Source organism: Perognathus longimembris, chromosome 23 (genome assembly GCF_023159225.1).
Source record: "Perognathus longimembris pacificus isolate PPM17 chromosome 23, ASM2315922v1, whole genome shotgun sequence".
Lineage (NCBI taxonomy): Eukaryota > Metazoa > Chordata > Mammalia > Rodentia > Heteromyidae > Perognathus > Perognathus longimembris.
In genome coordinates this window covers 15,772,138-15,790,678 of record NC_063183.1, presented here as the reverse complement: position 1 = coordinate 15,790,678, position 18,541 = coordinate 15,772,138, and the positions used below count along the sequence as shown (strand labels likewise).

The following is an 18,541-nucleotide window of genomic DNA, read 5'->3' as shown; positions in this document are numbered from 1 at the left end:
GCCAAGGTAAGGGTAGAAACATTGGCACACAGGAGCAGAGAGAACCATGTGCCCAACGTGGGGGTTCCATGGATGGTTCATTATTGGAAGTAGGCAGGGCTTGTCAGGAACAAGCAGGCCCTAGGATGGGAGGTTCAGGCTGAAGCCAAGGGTCTTAGTGAAGGAGCGGCCCAGGTGAAGCCGGTATGAAGCAGAACTTACTTCCCACTTGAATAGCTAATAGATGCTAATGATGTGTGTTTATTTATTGTGCCAGTACTGGGGCTTGAACTCAGGGCCTGGTTGGTGTCCCTTAGCTTCTTCTACTTCAGGCTAGTACTCTAGCATTTGAGCCACAGCTCCACTTCAACTTTTTGGTGATTTTTTTTTTTTTTGGCCAGTCCTGGGCCTTGGACTCAGGGCTTGCTCAAGGCTAGCACTCTGCCACTTGAGCCACAGCGCCACTTCTGGCTGTTTTCTGTATATGTGGTGCTGGGGAATCGAACCCAGGGCCTCATGTATACAAGGCAAGCACTCTTGCCACTAGGCCATATCCCCAGCCCCCTTTTTGGTGATTAATTGGGGATAACAGTCTCATGGTCTTTCCTGCCCTGGCTGGCTTCCAGCCATGATTCTCAGATCTTAACCTTCTGAGTAGCTTGGAATATAGGCATGAGCCACTGGCACTGGTGATGTATGCTAAGTTTTTAAAAATCAGACCTCCTATCTACAAGGGGTTGCAGGGCAAGGGCAGGGTCAGGCATAGGGTGTCATGAGATTTGGGGGGCTGAGAAAATAGGGAGGGAGTGGCAGAGAAAGTGTCAAAAGACAGCCTGCTATTTTCTTCACACCCAGCCCTGGGTGGTCCCTGGCCACCTGATCCTCTGCCTAAGTACAGCACCCCCAGGACCCAAAAGTGCCTCAGGGTTCTGTGGGAACACTATGGTGGGAGCCAGGCATGCAGGCAGCAGAGGAAACTGGCTGAGAACAAGAAGGAAGTGGCAGTGCATCATCTGATGACCCAGAGAGCCATGTTCAGGATTCTGGGTGTGGGGAGACTGGGGTGCAGAGGAGGGGTAGTGAGAAAGAAGCTTTAAAGCAGACTGCTTTCCAAGGTGACAGAAGGAATGAGAAAGCAGGAGGCCCAGGGCTGACACCAAGGAAAGAAGTCACCATCCCACAGGCTGCAGAGACCCCGACAGTAGTCAGCCTGAGTTATAGCTTGGGCGGGGTATGACCAGAAGCACTTACAGGCAGCTGGAGGCCTTGTGCAGACTACAGAGCTCCTGCCTTTGCTCCAACTTCCTACCTGACTCCCCTGTTAGAACTATCCAGAAATGGGGCGGGGGGAGAAGATGAGGGGGGCTGGGAACAGGTGAAGAGCAGCTTGGTGGCCATCCCAGTGTACATCCAGGGCACGCAGTTGCCCTGAGGGATTGGAAGGGTCCCATGCGAGACTGGGGCACTTGATAGGCAATGGCCCCTATGCTTCCTCTGGGTCTGGGAATATGGCCTAGTGGCAAGAGTGCTTGCCTCCTACACATGAAGCCCTGGGTTCGATTCCTCAGCACCACATATATACAAAAATGGCCAGAAGTGGTGCTGTGGTTCAAGTGGCAGAGTGCTAGCCTTGAGCAAAAAGAAGCCAGGGACAGTGCTCAGGCCCTGAGTCCAAGGCCCAGGACTGGCAAAAAAAAAAGTGTTGCCTCCTATACTTCCTCTGGGGTTTTGAGCACTTTCCTTGAGGCCTGGCTGGAGGCAGAGACCAAGGCCACACTCAGAGGACACATGGAAAGTGGGTTGGGGCAGCCCATGATCTCCAGGCCATTTCACTGTGCCCTCTGTAGGTAGTCCTACCAAGTGCAGGAACAGCTGGTGGGGAGGGGCAGAGTAGGCCCTGCCATAGGCTGGGCTTTAGGGTCCCCCAGGAGTTGGGGCAAATATGTGACTTGGATCCTTCTCCCTACAGGACTGTTCTGCTGCCACAAATATGGTGGAAATAGTGTCCTCTGTTACACTCTCAATGGTGAGAATGATAGACCCTCTCGGGCCTCCTATGGGCAGTGAGGGTGGATACTCTGTTGCTTTCCCATGGCCAGAGGCCCCAGAACACCTGAGATGGGATATCCCTGGCTGGGCCTCTACCCCCCTGATGGGGGCCCTAGGACTCTGGGAACCAGACCCTAGGAGCCACAAGCCCTTCTGGGGCACGGCAGCTTTCCCAACTCCAGTCTGATCTGAGTATTAGTCTGGTGCAGAGATGGAAGTGGGGTCTCCTGGCACTGTGGAAAGCGCAGAAGGATAGGTCGCAAAGGGAGGGGCAGTTGGGGTCTGCTGGGAGCCTATTCTTCCCATGGAGCTGGGGAGGACAGAGCCATCTCCAGGGTCACTGTGATCTTCCCTGCTCCAGTGTCCTGAGACCTGTGAGTCTGTAGACCCCTTCATGCCCCCAGCTGTGGGATGGGCATGGAGCAGGGTAGTCAGGGGCCCATCTTTCTACCAGTCGCTGGCAGCAGTGTCTGGGACGATCACCTTTACCGGACCTGTGGCATGGCTTATTGGATCTGTACTGGTTGTGGTTACTGTTGCTGGTGCCACTTATTATGTGGTGAAGCAGGTAAGTACTGGCAGCTTTCCTCTGGATGGCAGGGCCTGGGCTGGGGTGGAACTAGGGCTAAGGTTCCCATGAGTAATGGGAGGTCTGGGGGTGTGGGTGAACTGCGCAGGTTAGGTGTGCAAGAAGGAATGGGGCCCCTCTGTGGTGCTCAGCACCCTTCCCCATCCCTCATCCTCCTCCATGGGCTCAGCTGACCTTCTCTTTTTCAGATAATAAATGAGAAAAAGATGAAATAATGGCAGCCTGTCAAGTATGAAGCCCTGGATTCAAACCCCAGTACCTCCGTTATCCAGGCACTGGTACACATTCAAAATTTTGAATGTGAACAATGTAAACTTTTGAACAAATAAGTTTCATTAAACAAAATTAGATGCACTTACTGTGTGCCTATCTTTTTTTTTTTTCTTTCTAGAATTAGCCTCTGAACTGCAGGATTCTGGGTCCTTAAACATCTACCTCCAACCCCACAAGCTCCCACAGGGTCTGGAGCCATCAATCAGACTGGGTGGAGTCTCTCCTGAGGCCTTCAGCCCCCTACAGCCCTTGGTCCTTCTTGGCCAGGAAAACCAGCCACTGGCTGCTAAGTAGGCAAAGTCCCTGAGGTTTCTCATGCCTGCTCCCTTGGTGTGAAAGCAGGCAGTAGGAGGTCCTGTCTTGGGCTCTCTGGGGAAGCCAGGAAGTCCTCATTCTCCCTACAGAGCCTGCAAGACAGGTCTGTGAGTGGCCTTGGGCCAGACCAGGTCCTTGACTACAAGTAAATACAGAGCCTTTTGGGAGGACAAAGTTCTGAGATAGGAAGAAACCACCTGAAACCCAGGACTTTGATCCTTTTAGGGATCTTAAGCTGAGCATGAGTACCTGGAACAGCTTGGGCTTCATTCCTCCCCTCCTTAGAAGTGGGCTGTCTTTCAGAGCTTTGGAGTCCTACCCTACGGCTGGATATGACTGACCTGCCTTCTAGGGCCATTCTCTGGGAGCCCTCACACCTCATCCAGATCCTCCCAAGATAGCCATCTTCCCTTCCCCAGTGTCCCCAGCCCCAATGGCTGTCCAAATCCTGGCTCCCAGCAGAGAAAAGTACTAAGCAAGCACTCTGCCACTGAGCTATTTCCTCAGCCCCAGTAGGCAATATTTTAAATAACTTTTTTTCTTTGTTTAGTCCTAACAATGGTTCTCTTATGTGAACCAGGACATTCCAACTTTTACTGTGGTACCTTGTTTTTAGAAAATGGCTCCTACATTCATATTTTGTCCTGTCCCCACATTTCTAAAGTTGCCAAACCTGAGGGGCAGAGGTCAGAAGCACCCAGGCTCCACAAGGCTGGCTACATGCTCAGGTGTTGGCATCAGCATCTGCTTGCTGCATTTTGTCCACTAGACTTTCTCAAAAGGGCCAGAAGAGCCTGTGCTGATGGCTCATGCCACCAGCTTTTGTGGCTTTTGCAATCCTCCCAAAGGACTTTCCTTAATTTTGTATGAGAAAGTCTTAGAGTTGAGCTAACATTAAGTCATTGTTTTGCCAGCAAAATTAGACCCTGTGAACATTACAACAGAAGAGAGATTTATAAGGTATAAATCGAAAGTATAGTCTTTGGATCCCATCACCCCTGACTGTAGTCCCTCTTTCCAGCAAATTCCACCACAGCCCTGCAGTCTGTTTGCTGTGGATCATTTTAAGTACAAATATGGGTTTCCTGTAGGCCACAATGAACTAGGAGCTTTGAGCAACAGAAGTTTATTTTCTCACAATTCTGGAAGAAAAAAGTCCAAAATCAGGGTGCCAAGCAATGCCTCACTTCCTCTATAAGCTCTAGTGAAGTGCCCTCCTTATCTCTTCCTGTCTGCCTGCAATCTGAGTAGCTGTCTCCCTTCAAGTATCTGCCTCTGTACTCAAACTCCTCCACTGGCCTGTGCATCTGCTTCCATTTCCCGTTCCCTTTGTCTTACAAAGATACCCATCACTGGAGGGCTGGGGATGCACCAGCACAGAAGAAAGACGAAGAGGAGGAGCAGGTGAAGGTGTAGCTCAGGAGGATGCTTACCTAGAGTGGGAAAAACCTTGAGTTGGATCCCCAACCAGCAAAAAAATTAAGTAAATTCAAAAGCGCCAATGTGTCACGCCTATAATCCTAACTACTTGGGAGGCTGAGATCTGAGGATGGAAGTTTGAAGCCAACCCGGGAGAGGACAGTTCAACTGTTTTTCCAGTTATCCACCGGTTCTGGTGTAGCTTACAGTGGCAGAGCACTAGTCTTGAGCAGAGGAGCTCAGGGAACAGGGCCCGGGGCCCTGGGTTCATGTCCCACGACCCCACAAGAAGCAGACAAACTAACAAATTCAAAAGGTCACTTTGGATATTCCTAAGGAGCCAGCATCTTCACCCCAGGGCGGAGAGTGTTCTGGAAACTTTTCCTTGGTTGGTCGGCCCTTGAGAGTTGGCCGAGGCCTGTCCCAGCTTCCCTCACTGGCTGGTGCTCCTGGAGGCCTCAGCAGGCCAGGCCTCGACTCAGCCAGGAGCAGCCACTCCGGGCTGTTCCCGGCCTGAAGCCCCGCCCCTCCTCTTCCCCCCCCCCCCGCCCCGTCTCAGAAAGGGCCAGTGAGAGGGCGAGGTGAAGGGAGGGTCTACGCTTGGGCCCAGCCCACCCTAGTACCCAAAGCACTGGCTGACCCCGCAAGGCTCCAGTAGTCAAATGGCGAAGGCTGGACCCACGGGCGAGAGCTGTGCTAATGGCGAAGGCTGAACCCACGGGCTAGGGCTGTGCTAACCGCAAGGGCTTCGGGACGCCGTACCAGCCGGAAACCGGAATTCAGGATGCGGGTCCCGCCAAGGAAACGCCCCTTTCCGACAACACCCAATCCGTTATCGCCACGCCCCTATGGTCCCGCCCCGCACGCCGATTGGTCGGTCTGTAAGACCGGTGCCGCGAAGGAAACACCCGGAGAAGTGGCATCCTCCGAGGAATGGGCTCTGAAGCCCTGTTGCGCATGCTCGCGCCTTGACCCCAGATTGAGGTGACGGCCGGAGCCGAGGTGGGTGCCCTAGCATTGAGGCTGAGGGACCCGCCGCGGCTCCGTCGCCGGAGAGGGAGGGTCCGCTGCCGTCGGTGAGGACGGGCCCCAGCGGGCGGGGAGGGTCCCGTCCCGCGGATGGACGCCCCCTGCCCGGCTTTGCTGAGTCCCGGGGGCTGGTGCTGGGGTGGGTGCCCCCTGCCCTGGCGTGCCGGGCTTCTGCCTTCTGCCTCTGTTCTCCTCCTTCCTCCAAAGAACCGGACCCCAGGGCCTGATGCCCCCCCAATCCGAGAGCCCCTGCCTTCCTCCGGCGGTGCTCGCCCCGTCCAGGGTGCGCCACCTCACCCCAGTCCTATCCCTTCTTGGCCCCGGAGGCAGGTGTCGGAGGTTTGAGGGCTGGAGGCCGGGGAGATGTTCCAAAGGCTCAGTGGCAGCCTTGGGGAGAGGCGGGGGGCCGTCTGCGTGCGGCCTGGACGGCACCCCACAGCAGTCCTACTGGGAAGGGAGGCAGAAAAATAAGATTCTGAGCCATGGTGCTTAGGGAGAAGTCATTGCCTAATTAAAACTCCTAGTTCAGGTAAACACGGCTCTGTCCTGCATAGTGTAGAATATAGTTCATAACCTTTGGGGGAAGGTGACTGTTTTTCTTCTATTGTTTTCATCCTTGTGAGGCTCCGTCTGTCCTGGGCACCTACGTGTCACATCATGCCTTCAGAAGTCCAACCGCGCGTGTCTTTCACAGACACTCCACAGATTACACGGAGCAGCTAGGGCCACCATTTTGCAAGCAAAAAACGTTCACAGCCCTTCACCTCTTGTTTATGAACAAACTCTGCTAAATTTATCACTAACCCAGTACACACGAAATCAGCCCAGAGATGGTAAGGACCTGATCTTCCTATGAGGATAATTCTGATGATCTGCTAGGCAAGGTTCCAGGCTTCTGGTGAGATTGGACCTTGTATTATTTTCCTATAATTGCCATTAACAAGTTACTACAAATTAAGTGGTTTAGAACAGAACCACGGTTATACAGTTGTAGAAGCTAGATGTCTGTCATGGGTGTCACTGGAAAAAATGGAAGCGTAAAGCCAGGCACCGGTGGCTCACACCTGTACTGTGAGCTATGCAGGAGGCTGAAATCTGAAAACTGAGGTTCCAAGCCAGCCTGGGCAGGAAATGCGGTGAGACTCTTTTTTTTTTTTTGGCCAGTCCTGGGCCTTGGACTCAGGGCCTGAGCACTGTCCCTGGCTTCCTTTTTGCTCAAGGCTAGCACTCTGCCACTTGAGCCACAGCACCACTTCTGGCCGTTTTCTGTATATGTGGTGCTGGGGAATCGAACCCAGGGCCTCATGTATACGAGGTAAGCTCTCTCGCCACTAGGCTATATCCCCAGCCCCATGTCTTGCCTTTTTTTTTGCCAGTCCTGGACCTTGGACTCAGGGCCTGAGCACTGTCCTTGGCTTCTTTTTGCTCAAGGCTAGCACTCTGCCACTTGAGCCACAGCGCCACTTCTGGCCATTTTCTATATATGTGGTGCTGGGGAATCGAACCCAGGGCTTCATGTATACGAGACAAGTGCGCTTTTGCCACTAGGCCATATTCCCAGCCCGCGGTGAGACTCTTATCTCCAATTAACCATCAGAAAACCAGAATACTGTGGCTCAAGTCATAGAGTGCTAGCCTTGAGTGAAAAAGCTCAGGTTCAAGTCCCACAACCAACAGAGAGAGAGAGAGAGAGAGAGAGAGAGAGAGAGAGAGAGAGAGAGAGAGAGAGAGAGGCAGAGAGAGAGAGAGAGAGAGAGAGAGAGAGAGAGAGGCACCGAAAGTGGAGGTGTGACTCAAGTGGTAAAGTGCCAGCCTTGAGTGGAAAAGTCAAGTAAGAATGAGAGGCTTTAGTTAAAGCTCCAGCACACACACACACACACACACACACACACACACACACACACACAATAGAGGTGTTAGTGGGGTTAGATTACTTGGCTTGCAATGCTTCTCCATGTGCAAAGCCACATCTCACCAGAGGACCTTGCCTCTATCATCACATATCTCTCCCGGTCCTCTGCCTCCCTCTTCCACTTACAAGCAGCCTAGTGATTACTTTAGGCCAGGGGATAATCCAGAGTAATCTTCAGGTGAGCAACTTTAATTCCATCTGCATCCTTCATTCCCTCTCCCCAAATAAGATGAAACTGTCAGGAATTCGGACCTGGGCACTGTTGGGGACGTCACTGCCTCCCACAGACCTGACGCGGTTGCCTCTGGTTCCTGCCCTGGTGTGATACTAATCCTGGTCTACCCTGAACTATGTGGAAAAGAGCCCAGAGCTGAGGTGTCCTTCTCATCATGCCTGGTCACTAGAGGGGCACTCGACGTTCGAGTGCTTTGTTGCTTCTGATGCTGATCTTTATCACCTGGTTGAGGAGCTGCCTTCCCTGTGTAGTTGCTATTTTTTAAATTTATTTTTACCATTTCCTCCGGGAACTGAGTCACTTAAGCCTACTGACAATCCAGAGAGAAGATGTAGCGCCACCTCTTGGAGGAGGAAGTTTGTATTCAGTTATTTAGATCAGTGTGAGTTTGGGGTTCTTTATTTTATTGGGGGGGGGGGTGTTATAATCCTGATCACCTACTTGGAAGGCCTGACCCCAGCTCTGTGGAGCTTTTTCTCTGTCTGGCATGTCTTACTTCAACTATCAGTTGCTCAGGGGCTGGGACTTCAAGATGTCTCTAGACCAGCCCAGCCCAGGTGTTCTCACCAGCCTTAGTTATTTTTGTCCTTTTTTCCCCCAAGCTGGCCTAGAACTCTGATTCTCCCCATCTAGCTAGAAATGCAAAGGTGCACCACTAGCCTTATCTTTTTAAGTGTTAAATATTTTCCTGTTGTAAAAGTTGGTGCAAAAAAAATGAGGTCATAAATGTTACAGTTTGAGAAAACAGATTCATGGAAAGTGAAATTACTCAGTCCACTAGATCCTCACCAGATCCACTTTCTGGAGCCCAAAGACCATGGACTTCCTGTACTCACTGGTTCACCTCCTCCCCTAGGACAGAGCCTTGGGACGCCCAGTAACCCTACCAGCGGGGAGGAGCAGGAGGACCACATCTGCTGGTGGTCTTGCGTGGCCTCACAGCCAAGCAGCCAGGCTCAGCATGCCTCTGCCTGAACCTAGGGAGCTGGACGGTGGTGGCATGAAGGCTGACCAGGAGCCATGCGAGCCTGGCAAAGCTGTGCTTCCAGCAACCCCCAAGAAGCCCAGGCAGTTCTCCAAGCTGGTCCTGCTGACGGCCTCCAAAGACAGCGCCAAAGTGGCTGGGGCCAAGCGCAAAGGCGTGCACTGCATCATGGCCCTGGGCGCGCCAGGCCCTGCCATCCTCGCCAAGGCCCTCCTCAAGACCCACCCAGAGGCTCAGCGGGCCATTGAGGCTGCTCCCCCGGAGCCCCAACAGAAACGCAGCAAGCTGGACCTGGGTGAGGTTCTGGGAGCAGGGGCTTGCCCTCCCAGAGATGGCCTGGTACCTTGTCAGAGCTGCCCACACAGGGGACTGATGCCTGTCCCAAGGCTCTCTGCTGCTCCTTGTGCCCTCCTGGCCCTCGACTCCTGCTCCTCTGAGCACACATGGGAGGCAGGTGGCACTGGGGTTGTGGGCACTGGCTGTACGTCCCTTTGGAGCTCAAAATCCTGACTTGGCCCCTGCCCTTGCTTCCAGGTGGCATGGCCCCTCCACATCCAGCCCCCCTCCCCCAACAGCCTGCACACCTCGCACACCTTGCTTTATCTCAGTAATGCCTGTGGTTGGGGTGGAGCCTTTATCTCAGTAATGCCTGTGGTTGGGGCCTGGCCTTCACATACCTTCTACATATTCTAGAAGCAGTGCATGACTAGTGTAGAAAGCTCCTTTGTTTTTGCAGTTAGCTGCTCCATCTCCATTTCCCAAGTGGTATTGGGCACTGGGACTCAGAGAAACCAGAGGCCAGGTGGATTTGTGCTGGTTTTTCTGAGCCTCTTCCAAACTCAAGTGAAGTCTGCCATAACCTGTAAAGGCAGGGTTTCTCCACAATGCAGGGGTAGCCCCTTGAGTTCCACTGCGCACTCACCTGGCCACCAGGCACAGAGCCCCTGGACATTCCTAGCAACAGACCTGGAGCTCTCAGACACCAGAGGGCTCTGTCTCCATATCCTTCCAGGGGCTCCCACACCTATGGGAGCCCTGCTGGGGAGTCAGAGGAAACCTGACCTGAGAGATGTCTTACCTGCTAGACCTCTGAGTGCCTCCATGTGACCCTGGAGACTTAGCAGCCCAAGGGTGGAGAGAAGAGTTCCCAGGACCTGTGGAGCTGAAGAGGAAGCCTGTGTGGGAGTGGGAAGTTGGACTGGGAGCTGATACCAGAGGGGAGGGCACTGGGGTCTTGCTGGGAGCTGGTTCTTCCCACTGATCTGAGGGGGAGGGTGAAACATGGCTATCTCAGGCTCCCTCTGTAGCCAGGCTTCTGCAGGGGAAATGTGGAGAGAAGGCTGCACTCAGCCACAGGGAGGCCCGACAGGCCCTCCTCCAGGCTCAGCAGCAGGAAGAGCAGCGGCTTCCCCAAATTTCCTGGGAATAACCTTAACAGCCTTTGTTGTCCTTGGGTTGAGGACCTCTGGGGCCCTGGAGTGGAGATTATTTCTCTAAGTCAATCATCAGAGACTTCCAGCCTGGGAATACACCCCACCTTACCCAGCCTGCATGAGTACCAGAGCCAGGCCAGGCAAGGGACTCCCAGCACTTGCTAGGCTCTGGGATGCCCAGGACCAGCCCTTCCCAGCCCTCCCTGGTCCTTTACCACCAGCCTGACCTACAGGCCTCTCTTCCAGATGCTGACACCAAAGAAGACAGCCGATTGGCTGAGGTGGCTCCCATCCTGCTCCCGGAAAAGGCTGCTGGGCACCTGGCCCAGTCCACTGCATCCCTGTAACCTTGGCAAAGGTGGAGCTGTGGATTTATCCTCGGAGAGCCGCCACTGGGGGCAGAGGAGCTGTCCACAGGGCTCTTAGAAGCCCATGGGTAGTGGAGTGGAGCTTTTAAAAAGATCCATCATAAGTTACTTTTTGTAAGAAAAGACATATTCCAAAGGAGAATATAAGGAGCCCTATGCTATTTCCCTTTATGGACTTTTTTCTTTTTTAACATTCCAGGATTCTGGGTTCTTGAGACCTAGCTTCAATCCCATCAACTTCTACCAGTCCTCACCTGCCTCTGCCTTTCCAGAGTAACCTGGCATGAGCCAACAGATCAGGGGAGCCCTCTTCAATGGCTTCTAACTCCAGGACTCACAGCTTTGGGCCCCTTTGGCCTGGAAAATTAACCATTGAAGAGAACTAGGTGGGTGTCTCTGAGGTTTCTTCTTCCTATTGCCCTTGATCTGAATGGGGCCAGGGGGAACTCACACCCAGGCCCAGAATAGCTACGCCCTCTCGCTATCTGACCATTCCCTCCAGGGGCCTGTCTCTGAGAGGCCTCAGACTCCCTCCTGCTGAGGCCTCCCAGGATAACAGAAAGTTACTTCCCTCTCTGGACCAAGCCTCTTCCAGGAAGCTTCCCACATAGATGGCACTGAGCCTTTTCCCTAGCCTACTGGGTACTACCGTGCTGTGTTAAACATGAAGGAGCAGTTACCTTCCTCCAGCCCTAGATCAGGGCTCCTTCACAAAGGATCAGCCCTTTGGTTTCTTCACCTGAAGAAACCTTATTTTTTGAAAATCACCTCTGAGTACAAAGAAGCCTTATTTTTCTTTTCAGTGTAGGATGTAAAAGCTCTTTATTGTTAAATACAATGTTTTCAAAATCAGCCAGCATCTATAGTGCCCCTTTGGAAACTCAGATACTCAGCTTATTTTCTTCCCCTCCCTCTCCATTTTGCATGGAAATGTCTGAAATTCTATGTTTAAATAGAATCCACTGATTTCTCCTTTGATAGGTGTCCTTAGTTGTGTGTGTGTGTGTGTGTGTGTGTGGCTAGAGCACCACTCTGGTGGCCCTGGGAGGTGGTACAAGGATAGCAAGTACACATCTGGGCTTGGAGAATGGCCAGTACTAGTGAGCATCAGGAACCAAAGCTTGTGCACTGGGTCTGGCAAAGCTAATGTCCTGAACACACCTATAGCTATTCAGGAGGCTGAGCTCTGAGGATTGAGGTTCAAAGCCAGCTTGAGCAGAAAAGTCTATGAAACTATGTCTCCAATTAACCAGCAAAAATGCCAGAATGATGGTATGGTTCATGTGGTAGAACACCAACCATGAGCAAGCAAGCAAGCTAAGCAAGATCACAAGGCTCTAAGACCTAGAAAGGTGGTGGCTTACATCTATAATCTGAGTTTTGAAAGAGGCTGAAATCTGAGAATTGTGGTCTGAAACTAGCACAGCTATGAAAGTCCGAGACTCTTATTTCCAATTAAACACTAGAGAGACAGAAGTGGACATGTGATTCACTTGGAAAAGTGCAAGCCTTGAACAATAAAGCCAAAAGACAGTGCCCAAGCCCTGACTTCAAGCCCCAATACCAACACACACACACACACACACACACACACACACACACACACACACACAGCGCACTGCACAGCAAAGCATATGCAAACTAGGAAAAATACAAATGACCATGAGCCAGGTGTAGTAGTATGCTTCTGTAATGCCAGCATTTAGGAGGTGGAGATAGGAAGATCCTGGAGTCCAGGTCAGTTTAGGTTCCACAGTGATTTCAAGGCCAGCCTGAACTAGATAGTGGATATGTAATGAGATGTAGAACGGGCAAGGGCCTGGGTTGGATCCCCAGCACCACCAACAAACAAGACAAAACAAAAAGACTAAAACAGAGCTGGAGGTGCAAGCCCAGCATGCTCAAGGACCTGAGTGCAAACCTCAGTGCCACCAAAAGCAAAATCACACAGATGAGTTGTACATTATACAAATGAAGAACTCTTATGACACAAAAGACACCATCTAAACTGGATCAAATACCTGGTGAAAGATACATATCTAGGATATATGAGTAACTATTATACTCAATGACAACCCAGTTTTAAAAAATGCGTAAAGACACTAAACGAACGTCTCTCCAAAGAAGACAGACCAATGGACAATAACTACCTGAGAAATTCAGTATCACACCCCGCGATCCTCAGCCACAAACTCCGCCCCAGACCCGGGCTCGGTCGCCCAATCCCAGGATGGCCCCGCCTCTTTTGAGATGAACGGCCCTACCCCCGCGCGTTCATTGGCTGAGCCGACAGTCAGCTCCGCAGCGCGAGAAGAACTGGAGAAAAGGAATTTCTCCCAGGAATGGCTCCGCGGCCCTGCTGCGCATGCTCGCTGGGAGCCTCTGGGGCGTTCTGAGAGGCCCGCACTGCTTCGGGGCCGCGCGCGCGCGCGCGGGCACGGGGCGCGCCCTCAAAGGGGCCATTGGAGGCGGGGAGCCGGCGCCGTGGGGTTGTGGTGGCCCCAAGTGGCCGGGGCCTCCAGGTCGACGCCTGCGGCTGTAGCGGCCGAGGCCAGGGACCCGTCGCGGGAGAGGGAGGGCCGGCCGCCGTCGGTGAGGACGGGCCCCAGCGGGCGGGGAGGGTCCCGTCCGGAGGATGGACGCCCCGGCCCGGCGCCCTGGGCCCCGCGGGCGGTGCTGGGGAGGGGGATCCGGCCCTGCGTCACGGGAGCCGCCGCCTCCCTGTGGGCCGCCCGGGATTCGCCTCTTGACTCCTGGTCCGTCCTCTTTCCCCTCAGCCCACCGACACCCCCTGGCCTGAAACCGACACCCCCAGATCGGTGGGCCCCGCATTCGCCCGCCTGCCCCTCCCCCGGCGTCGTCCCCCCCCCCCACCCCGGCCCTCCCATCTTGGTGTCCCCTGGGCCCAGTGACCTTGCACTTTGCTGACCCTATAAGGCTGCCCGCGATGGCTTTCAAACTTCATGTCTGAGGAATATGCGTTAGGTGTAGACCCTGTTGTGCCTGTGGTTAGATTGCTGAGCCTCAAGTTTTAAAAGGAGCCGCAGATCCCAGTTCACATGACGCAGATCTATTCCAGCTCTCTTCTGAATCATTCCATTCACATCCACTCCATTCACATCCATTCCACTCCATTCCAACACTTGCTAACCCGTGAATTTGGGACCTAGTGTGTGTGTGCGGGGCGGGGGGGGGGGGGGATCTGACAGCTTTAAGCCCTCCTTTGTTTTTTACTCCTTGCATTTGGCAGGTGCGGAGCCTCCACAATCAAATAATCACACGTAAACTTCCATTTCTGCTTTCCAGGGCCAGTATCCTTTCTGGAGTGTAATTTAGATTTTCTGGTGTGGTTTGGTTAGGTTTATCTGGTTCGTTTCCCAAATGCCACTGAATCAGACTAGTGGAAGAAGTCCATGTCAGATGCTGGGGCTAGACTGTGGAGCTGACACAGTGATTAAGCTACACAGCTAAAAGTAGGCTTTCCTGGGAGATGCATGGTGAGTCTTTAGCTTTAGAAAGAGGAACCTACCAGGTGGTCCCCACCTGTCATCCTAGCTACTCAGGAGGCTGAGATCTAAGGACCCAGGTTCAAAGCCAACCTGGACAGGAAAAGTCTGTGAGACTCTTATCTCTACTGATCTACCAAAAAGCCAGAAATGGAACTGTAGCTCAAGTGCTAGAGTGCTAACCTTGAACAACAACAAAAATCCTCAAGGACAGCACCCAGGCCCTGAGTTCAGGCCCAGGACCAGCACAAGCATACACACACACACACACACAAATAGAAGAGGAGAGACAGAGAGACAGAAACAAATAGAAGAGGAATTTGCCAGTACCCTTGGAGAGAACTGGCACGAGCACATGTTGAAGCCATGCATTGCAGCACTGAAGAAGGGCTCAGATGACAGGAAAGCGGACGGAAAGCAGGTGTGATGAGGTACACAGAGGAAGATTTGAATACCCATTAGGCCGGGTGAAGGAGTAAAACTAGCCGAGATTCTGGTCTGGGATGACTTGGGTTATGTTGTGAGGCTTTCTGTAAGTACAACAAAATATATCAGGTAACTTATAAAGATAAGAGTTACTTTGGCTCATAGTTTGAAGATTTTGGTTCAGGAGTGCACAGAGCACTTTGGGCATCTGGTAGGAGTGCTGTATAGCTGTAATGAGGAGTGTGTGGTCCTTCTCAGGGTCAGGAAGCAAGAGAGAGGTAGGAGCAGGGGTGCCTCTCTCCTTCTCAGGGCACACCCTCCCAAATGACCTAAAGACCTCCTGCCATGCTCACATCCTAATAGTCCCATTTCTCTGGGGGACATTCAGGAGCCACACTAGAGCCAGAGATGTGAGGTGTAGGCTTCCCATTAGCTGGAATCTCCCTCTTTTGGGGTAATGGAATTTAACTTGGCCTCAAGCTTGCTAGGCAGCGTACCATTTGAGTCATGCCCCCTATTCTGTTTTTTTAAATAGAGTCTCACATTTTTTAGCCCAGACTGAGACCTCAGTCCTTCTATTTATGCTCCCCATGTCTCTGGATGACGGCATGCATCATCATACTCAGCCTTTATTAGATGAGATAGGCATCTTTTTGCACATCTGGCTTCAAACCGCAGTCCTTCCGATCTCTGCCTCCTGAATAGCTAGAGTTACAGGTGTAAGCCCGCATGCCCAGCTGGGATCTCTCCTTCTGCACCCTCTAAGTTTCTTTGAAGCAGTGGCTATCAGACAGTTTTGCTTGCCAGGGGACCTTTCAGCTATATTGGTTGTCATAACTTGGGGAGGATCTGTCTAGCAGGTAGAGGAGGACAGGGGTGCTGCTAAACACTCTATAATGAGCAGAACAGTCTCCCCACCCCCAGTCCATCTACGCATACAACAAAGCAGTGCCTGGTCCACACAGTAGTGGGCACTGGTGCTGGGGTTGTGAAGCTGCCTTAGAGTAGTACATCATAGTTTTCTGGAGAATGGAAACCAGCCTCTCCCAGGAGTAACTGAGCACACAGAGTCTGTACATGTTGTCACAGGAGGGCTCTGGAACCAGGCACAACCCCCCTCTGAATCTCACAGTTCATTGGGCAGGGCGGAGGGTGAGAGAGGAGCCACTGAGATCCTGCAGGAAGGGTTTTTGCCTTTTCTTTTCTTGAGGTAAGGTCTTGCTATACTACACAGGCTGCTTTTTGAACTGCTGGACTCAGTGATCCTCCTGCTTCAGCCTTCCCAGTAAGTGGAATCATAAGCCTGCACCACTGGCAGTGCTTAGGAGGTTTTTCAAAAGCAAGGCCTTCCCGCCTCCCTCTTTTCACTCAGGAGAACTGAGATTGGAGGATTGGTATTTGTTTTGTGCCAGCCCTGGGCTTGCACTCAGGGCCTGGGCACTGCCTCTGAGCTTATTTTGCTCAAGCTAGTACTCTACCACATGAGCCACAGCTCCAGTTCTGTGGGTTTTTTTTTTTTGTTGTTGTTGTTGTTTTGTTGTTAGTTTATTAGAGATCAGAGTCTCATGGACTTTCCTGCCCAGGCTGGCTTTGAACCATGATCCTCAGAACGAATCCTCCTGAGTAGCTAGAATTACAGCTATTGGCACTCAGTGAGGACTGATATTTAAAGCCAGCTCTGATAGAAAAGTCAGTGAGGCTCCACTTCTGAAATAACCAGCAAAAAAGTTGACTGGAGGCATGGCTCAAATGACAGAGTGCCTGCCAGCTGAACAAAAGCCCAGTGAGAGTGTAAGACCCTGAGTTCAAACCTCAACATTAGCATGCAGGAGGGGTGGGGAGAAGAAAAGAAAGGAAAGAAAAGTCAAGTTGAAGTCATAACTTTTGAGATTCTAGAAGGAAGCATTAGTCATAGTCCAACTGGGAAGGTGAACACTTTGCTAAGATTTTACCTGGAATTTAATGGCTCTCCTGGGAACAGAAGACTAAGAAGCCAGTAGGAAATTCTAGGAAACCCAGAATGTAGACATGGCTAGAAATGGCCACTGTCAAGGGCAGCCAGGAGTGCTGGGTAGTGTGGGTGGACAGCACAGGTGGAGAATCTGTCCAAGGCAAGGTGCTGCGGGAATCCCAGCCCTTCTTGTGGGCCTCCATTGGTCAAGTTGGACCTGAAGCCCCTGTGAGGTAAAACTGATCAATTATAAAGAAATGGGAAGGACTGGGATGTAGCTCAGTGGCAAAGTGCTTGCCTAGCAAGTGCAATGTCCTGGGTTTGATCCCCAATACCAAAAAAGAAAAGACAAAAAAAAAAAAGTTAGCAACAACAACTGGAAGCCTATGATCATAGCTACTCAGTAGGCTGAGATTCAAAGCCAGCCAGGCAGGAAAATCTGTGAGACTCTTTATCTCCAACTAACCACCAGAAAACCAGAAGTAGAGCTGTGGCTCAAAGTGTTTAAGCACTAGCCTTAAGCAAAAGAGCTCAAGGGGAGTGTCCAGGCCCTGAGTTCAAGCCCCATGAAAAACATCTAAAAAAAAAAAAAAAAAAGAGCTGGACTGTGGGACACATAGAATAGCAGACTACTTCCTGGGGAGGCATGACCCCTGCGTGGTGGGGCTGTTTTCTTAAGGTGTTTTCTTTCATACTTTAAGCACCAGCTACTGAAGGGCAGGAAAGGATACATTGCATCTGAGCCAGCGAGGCCTGGGTTCTAGTCCTGGCTTCCACCAACTGTGTTGTCCTAGGCCTCACAGGTAAGTGCTTGAGGCCACTGTCTCCCCGGAGGCAGAGTGATGGGATGGTGACACTTGGGAGGAGGCCCCGGGTTGCAGTAATAGAGGTCAGAGTTGACACCACAGAATTTCCTTCCTGACGGGTGGAAAGATGAGGTGAGGAGTCCTAGGGCAAGGGCCAATGAGGTGAATCTGGGTGAGTCACGTGGACAGGAGGACCAGAGGGGCAGGATGTGGGCAGATGTCTTCTCACTCATCTTTCTACCATGCTGAACAAGAGGTCTCTGGGAACATTTTCTCTGTCAACACATTGCTAGTACACAAGGTTTGAACTTAAGGCCTTATACTTGTTCTGCTTGCTTGAGCCACATTTCTAGCCCTGCTTTTTTTTTTTTTTCTTTTTAAATGAGTACATTTCCCTTCATACCATGTTTTCACAAAGCCCTGCTTTTTGCTGGTCAATTTTGTTTGTTTTGTTTTTTTGCCAGTCCTGGGCATTGGACTCAGGGTCTGAGCACCGTCCCTGGCTTCTTTTTGTTCAAGGCTAGCACTCTACCACTTGAGCCACAGCGCCACTTCTGGCCGTTTTCTATATATGTGGTGCTGGGGAATCAAACCCAGGGCTTCATGTATAGGAGGCAAGCACTCTTGCCACTAGGCCATATTCCCAGCCCTTGCTGGTTAATTTTGGAGATGAGGCTCATGGGCTTTCCCCCACCCCCACCCCACCCCTGGCTTTAAACCACAGACTCCCAGAGCACAGCCTTCTGCATAGCTAGTATTACAGTCATGAGCCACTAGCACCCATCTTTATCAACTTCTGTTGCTTCTATAAGTTTGAAACTTGAATGTTCAGAAGCCTTTTAGTTTCAACAGTTTTAGACTTGTTGAAATATTGAATGTAGTGGCAACTCACCCATCATCCCAGCTATGTGGAAAGCTGAGGCAAGAAGATCACAAGTTTGAGGCCAGCCTGGACAATTTAGCAAATCCTTAGGTCTCTAAGCAGATGTTCTGGGAGTGTAGCATGCTCAAGGCCTGGGTCTAACCCCCGTATTACAGAAACAAAGTAAACAAAAATAGTACAGGGACTCCCCATAGCCATCCCCCAGCTTCTTAACATTGAGTGAAACCCAGAAATCAGCTTGGAATATAGCTGTCAACTGAACCCCTGCCCTTACTGGACTTTGGGTGACATTTTGCTAGCATTTGTTCCTTCCAGGATACAGTCTGATCCCATGTTTCAGGTGGTCAGCACATCTCCATCTTCTGCGACTTCAGAGCTTTACA

At 51.8% G+C, this 18,541-nt stretch overlaps 2 protein-coding genes and 1 long non-coding RNA gene across 4 annotated transcripts in view; all 3 read left to right on the top strand.

Moving 5' to 3' along the window:
• The first annotated feature begins 1,906 nt into the window (after positions 1-1,906).
• Positions 1,907-2,971, top strand: LOC125341026. Its single transcript, XR_007208863.1, has 3 exons — positions 1,907-2,005; positions 2,483-2,596; positions 2,806-2,971. It is a non-coding gene; the product is annotated as an uncharacterized LOC125341026 (long non-coding RNA).
• Positions 2,972-5,525: 2,554 nt separating this feature from the next.
• Positions 5,526-11,562, top strand: Flywch2 (FLYWCH family member 2). Of its 2 annotated transcripts, none has more exons than XM_048331969.1 (3): positions 5,526-5,700; positions 8,657-9,080; positions 10,465-11,562. In XM_048331969.1, exons 2-3 carry the CDS (start codon positions 8,762-8,764, stop codon positions 10,563-10,565), a joined length of 420 nt encoding a protein of 139 aa, XP_048187926.1. In that variant the 5' UTR covers positions 5,526-5,700; positions 8,657-8,761; the 3' UTR covers positions 10,566-11,562. The 2 variants fall into 2 exon arrangements, with proteins under 2 accessions (XP_048187926.1, XP_048187927.1); XM_048331970.1 differs by having other exon boundaries at positions 5,548-5,608.
• Positions 11,563-13,051: 1,489 nt separating this feature from the next.
• Positions 13,052-18,541, top strand: part of Flywch1 (FLYWCH-type zinc finger 1) — a 27,986-nt gene continuing 22,496 nt past the window's right edge. The window contains exon 1 of the mRNA XM_048331961.1: positions 13,052-13,178. The gene's annotated coding sequence lies outside the window, so the exon portion shown is untranslated. The remainder of the gene's footprint in view (positions 13,179-18,541) is intronic.